General features: G+C 38.6%; 1 protein-coding gene across 3 annotated transcripts in view; it reads left to right on the top strand.

Annotated features, from left to right (window-relative positions):
• RAB30 (RAB30, member RAS oncogene family) overlaps window positions 1–6,000 on the top strand; it is a 152,543-nt gene that overhangs the window by 132,658 nt on the left and 13,885 nt on the right. For 2 of the 3 annotated variants that reach the window (XM_075592597.1, XM_075592598.1), the window contains one exon: window positions 1,054–1,237. In XM_075592597.1, the coding sequence (XP_075448712.1) occupies window positions 1,054–1,237 (184 nt within the window). The remainder of the gene's footprint in view (window positions 1–1,053; window positions 1,238–6,000) is intronic. The other variant, XM_075592599.1, reaches the window with a different exon arrangement.

A 6,000-nucleotide genomic window follows, 5' to 3' on the forward strand; every position in this document is an offset into this window, starting at 1 on the left:
AGTAAGGTCTTAAAGGAACAATCCACCCAACTAACCCATTTTCTTTTTTCACAGGATTGGATCCGAGGGGGTTGGAGGGGGGGTTCCAGAGCTGAATGGCACAGATCCTCTGTACTCAAGATACTTAATGGTGACGTTACCGGTATTACTTTGCTGATTTTTAAAGGGGTTTTAAATGGCCATCCAATAGGAAGCCACAACCGATGATGTTGCAGCTTCCTATTGGCCTGAGATTTAGCAGCCATTTTGTTTCCCCCGAGGGAGATTTAAACTCGGTATCTTCACCGGTAAGTACCTCGGGAACAAGGGGATCACCAGGTAGTGGTGATTGGCTCAGTGAGACCTCCATCCCCGATCCCATTCTGTAAAAATACAGGAGATTAAAAAAACTGGGAAGGAGGAAATGCTTTTTTAAGGTCCCCGAAGGTCTTGTGATTAAGCACCACTTGCTAAATATGGTACCCTCTAGTAGTCAGATGCCATTGCTTACAAATCACATCACTGTCTCCAAGACCAATGTGGATAAAAGTCTTCCCTACTTTTATTTATATATAAATGCTTTAGTTAGGAATGTTATATAAGATCAGGGCCTGAGTTATACTTAATTGTATCAATCCCATTGTCCAGTTTTTTGCGACCTCCTATCATTCCCTTGGAAAACCAAGCTGGGTTGGTGTGGTCTTTTTCTTCTGTATCAGTAGCACTACTATTTTGATAGCGGCCTGCGGCTGTTGTGCGGAGCTGAAAGAAATGGGTGGCTTTGCTGACTGAGTCTGAATTGGCTTTGCTAAAAAGTCACTTGAAATCTTGCAGCTTGCGGGGGAAAGCAGCTGGACTGTATTACCATTGCCACTCTCTGAAAATAAATCTTCAAGCACAGGAAAAGAAACACCAGCTGGGCACAAAACAAACTCAAGTGTTTAAAAAAAAAAAGTTTTTTTAGCTAGGTTTAACCTTCAGACATTGTTATCCAAGACTAAGTAATGCTGTTGCAAGGTCAGACAATGCTAATGCTTCTCCCTCCTACTCTGTTGTGTCAAAAAAAAAAAAAAGCTACAGATCTGGGATACAGCAGGACAAGAGCGATTCCGTTCCATTACCCAGAGTTATTACCGAAGTGCCAATGCGCTGATTCTCACCTATGACATCACCTGTGAGGAATCCTTTCGGTGCCTTCCTGAATGGCTCAGAGAGATAGAACAATACGCCAACAACGAGGTTATCACTGTGCTTGTGGGTAAGTGATTACTTTGTAAATCCTGTGCAGTAAGGCTGTGTTTATAAAGCATCCACCCAGGTTTTACGATGATGTGGAAAAACAGCGTGAGAACTGGGGAACCAGTCGACTGTAGGACTCACTCATCAGTATATACCCTATGTTTCTGTGGCATAATATTTACCATTGAACAGTGCAGAATTGTCAAGTTTCACTAGCAATGTGTCTCACTGAAATTAAAACTCACTTATTCGTTTCCATGTCCTCAAAGATTGAAATCATAATGATCCCATTAAAATGGCCTTTTTCCTTTTTGAAAAGCGTTTACAGCTGCAAACCGCTTTATGGGAGAAGAGGCACTAGAGACAGTAATGAGGACAGGAGGGAAATACATGCAAAGATCTTGAGGATATTTAATATTAAGGTGAATTTGTTCTATTTCTATGTAGAACAGTTGCCTCTTTTTAGGGGATAGTGTATGTTTTACTGATTTTTGAGACCTTCATGCTTTGGAAGTTGAGTTACATGTGTTTACCGGTCAGAACAGTGTGAGGATGCAACAGAAATAATAGGGCTACTCAATCCTTGACATCATACAATAGTGTTAGATTCCTCTGTAATACACGGTCACATGACTTGGATTGTCAGTGGGGGAAATGGCCAGGCCACTTCCACTGCTAAAGCTGAAACAATCATAGTCCCGGAGTCATCAAAGTCGATTCGCTGTATCACGTCTGATTTGGTGATAGCTGATATTAAAGTCAATGGCAGATATTGCCGATTTGGGCATGATACAACAGATCTCGTGTTGATGACTCCAGGAGAAAGTGCTTAATTATTACCACCCTCATCCATCAATGGCATAGCAGCAAGCAATGAAAAGATGATGGCATTATTTTTTTTATCAAAACATATCTTTAAATGTGACAACAGAACCGCAGAATCAATGCAGCAGGCATAAAGTTATAGTAAACAAGAAGCAAAAAGTGACACACTGTGTGTTCAATTGCATGTCATTACCCAGAATCCCTGGCTGCAGTTACACATTGCATGCTAAGAGATAATGGGGAACGGCAGGTTTGCAGACCTGTCTGAGATGTGTGAATGTGCGCACAATTGAAATGTTTTTGGGGAAGATTTTAACTTTCGTATCCAAATTGTTTTATCTTGCGATCACAGGACTCGTGCTCTTTTGTAAACCTTTACATTATGGCTATATTGCTGCACATACTCAGAATCCTTGCAATCCATTACAACTATTTAGTGATGTGATCCTTCTGGTACTTAAGAGTTAAAGTAAAAAACAAAAAACAAATGGAGTTGGGTTAGCCAGTTGCGCAAGCACAGATCATGTACAAGTAACAAGTTCCAGAGCATGTATAGCATCTCCAACCCCTGAGGAAAAGGAAGCCACTTGTGGCCCAAGCATAAGAGTGTTGCTAAAAATGCACCAAAAAAAAGTTGTAAATTCATGTGTCTATCAATGCATACACCCGATTTTCATGTGGTCAGCGTGTGGCTCACACTTTTTTAACAACGAAAAAAATGCTGGGTGAAGTTAGAGGCGGAGTTTGGATGTCTGTGAGGCACATATGCAAATGAAATGTCAATTACAATATGTACCCCTTTAGGGGGGCTCAACACTTTTCTTGGTGTAAAAGACAAATGCAAGTAAACGTGCACAATACAAACAATAAGGAAACGTGCACCAAGTGTAAGGACACGAGTAAGGACATACTGTACCAATGTGTGCTGCTAATGGTTGTAGGAGAGACATTGATTTTTTCTTTTTTTTGATGCAATGTACTCTTTTCGATTCCCTTTCAAAAAGCAATTATTTATACATTGCTCCAGTGACTTTATTTCACAGTCTTCGTGTTTTTCAACCTACTTAAGGTGGAGTTGCGGCATTAAAGCTTTTTCCTTAGTTCTGTGCTCTTTGGATTATTCTAGTTACAACATAGACCCAGATTCACTAAAGGGTGCAAAGTCTTAGCACACCTAATGTCTTAATTAATTATTAATTCTAATGAATAGGCTTGGCATCCATTAGTGAATCTGACCCATAGAACTATATATAGACAAGTATCCTTCCTTCTAATAGGGTGTGTGGCACTGGCCGACTGACAGGGTTTAACAATGGATGCTTCTTCCTTCTTCATACTGATCACAGATGTTATTATGAAGTGAAATAGTCCACACACTGAAGCAGTAATTCCCCCCAGAAGCCTACATGAACTTAACTCCTATAATAGTATCTTTCCCCAAGAACATGTCCTGATCTTTTAAAAAATAAATATTTTTTTTTTAAGGGTAAAAAAAGATCCCTGATATTTTTTTAGTCTTTTGCTTCTGAGGTTACCATGGTAACCTATAGACTGCACTGGGCCTGCACTGGATACATCCATTTTAACCTCCGGAAACATGCTATTTCAAATACATATAGCTCCTTAATGGAGTATTAGATTTGGAAAGTAAAAACAGCATTGGAAAAGACACACACAGATCTCTTATAGAAAGCAAGGTCTGCTGCTTTTAATTAGCTTACCAATATACACCAAACTTTTAAACCTCCTAATGTTAGCAGAAACCCTGTAAATATAACCCAATACTATCCCTGAATGCTGTATTATGCACAGCAGTTCATTAGATTCAGTAAAAGTTTCCAGTTTCTGAATTCATCAGAAAAATATTTATTTCCATTTTTTTTGTCCAAAAAAATGAAATGCTTGCAAAGTGAAATCACAATTTTTAATGTCCTGCATTTCACCTTTTCAGCTAGGCCAAGATGTATAAGTTAATTTTGCTTTTAACTACTGTAGGTTTTCAAATGTTTCAATTCTACAATGACGCCGCTCTTTTCACAGAGTACTACTGTAAACAGATATCTACAGTACAAACGTATAACTTGTGTACAACTAAATATATGTGGCCCTTGTTTACACAAGACTTGGCATCCTTACCCACAAGGAAAAAATCACTTTTCCACAGAGAAATTATTAATGCATCTATCTCTCTGAAACACTAAACAGATGGAAACTGTGTGCAAAGCTATGATGCTTACTTATTGTCTGGTTCATTTATCTATCAATTTATTCATCTATCAATCATGGTTTATACATCAAGAGGAAGACAGATTCCCCAAGCCAGTGATGACAAATGTTGTTTTCTGAATCAGCAAGTCAAAGAAAAAGAGCTGGGCGAGAAAACTAGCTTCCTTAGATCATTTGGGATGTGAGTTGCAATACCTTTTTAATAGACCATTATGTGTATCTCTGGACTTAAGATAGACTCCCACGATGACCAATGTAGTCTGTTTGTTGATGACATTGTATGAACAGTAACCAAGGCCATTATATCTCTGCCCAATCTGTTCAATACATTACATTTTTGGAAAAATATCTTGCGCTCTAAAAGCTGCACTCCAAGCAATAGCCTACACATGTGGTTTTTTTAAAAATATAAATCAGTTCTGTACTATGAGCAAATACTTGTAACATTTTTAAAAAAATGCATTTTTTTAAATGTATTATAATGTAACAAGCATTTTTTGTTTCTCTAGCAACCATTTATAATGCAACATCCCATCCCTCTTCTGAAATGGCACATAACTTTTTGAGCCCTGCCCTCTCTCTAGCAGTGCATCAATTGTATCTAGTGACTGCCTGGTCACATGATCTTTCCCTCAGAACTTTGCATCTTTGGTCCTCTTCTGCTGCACTGACGGCCATTTAGTGAACCCCCAAGCCGAATAGTCGCTGATCGATCACAGGAGAATGGATCGATTGGCAACTTAGCTAAATACTTATCATTGTGTGGATTGTATTGATGCACATATTAAAGGGGAAAAAAACAGCAGCTTGGACTGCTGCTTTAAAGTCAACAATAGCAAGTTAGAAGCCTGAACTACTGTATAAACTTGCACCCGAAAGTGATAAAAATCCTTTCTTTCAACTTTACTTTTGCTTGGCAGAAAAAGAGCGTGATGTACCTGGGTGTTAAAATTACAAGGACATTTTACTCCTATCATGTCACCTTCCCTACATGTACAAGGCACTGACAAGAGACTTAGAAACTTGGTCTCTATATTCGATCTGGTGACTAGGGAAGATCGCCACTGTCAAAATAACACTCTTACCTAAGATCCTGCACCTCCGTTAGGGCCCTTCCAATACCAGTTAAATTAAGAGATCTTGATGATCTACAAAAACAGTACCGGTATATATATATATATATATACCGGTATATATATATATATATATATATATATATATATATATACAGAAAACAAATACACCTAGCGCAATCACACAGAGATTATTAAATTATATATTTACCACATATAGCGGAGGGTATGAACCCTAACAATCTAACTTTCCCTGACTCAGTCTGCTGCCAAAAGGTCTACCGCTCCACAGGCTGGTAACGAAAGATTTCCAAATGATTGACCTAGGCGCAAGTGGAGACAAGAAAGAAAAACATAGGGTAGTATGTTCTGACAATTTGACCCATAAGAGGTACGATATGCACTCACAGCGTTGAGATACATTCAAGCCTTGTATCCACTCTGGGATCTGGAACAGTGTAGAGAATTTGGAACGTCCAGCAGTACGTATTTCACAGCCAAGTGATATCTCGTACGTTGCATTACATGTAGAAAGGAAGGTAAGAAACACACAAATAGTGTAACATAGTTTTAATAAAAAATATATAATCCAATAACGGTAGGTAAAAAACTCACACTTTGTGAGTTCTCATAAAACGGTTGCGAATTCAGAGTATCT

This window comes from Ascaphus truei, chromosome 3, assembly GCF_040206685.1.
Source record: "Ascaphus truei isolate aAscTru1 chromosome 3, aAscTru1.hap1, whole genome shotgun sequence".
Lineage (NCBI taxonomy): Eukaryota > Metazoa > Chordata > Amphibia > Anura > Ascaphidae > Ascaphus > Ascaphus truei.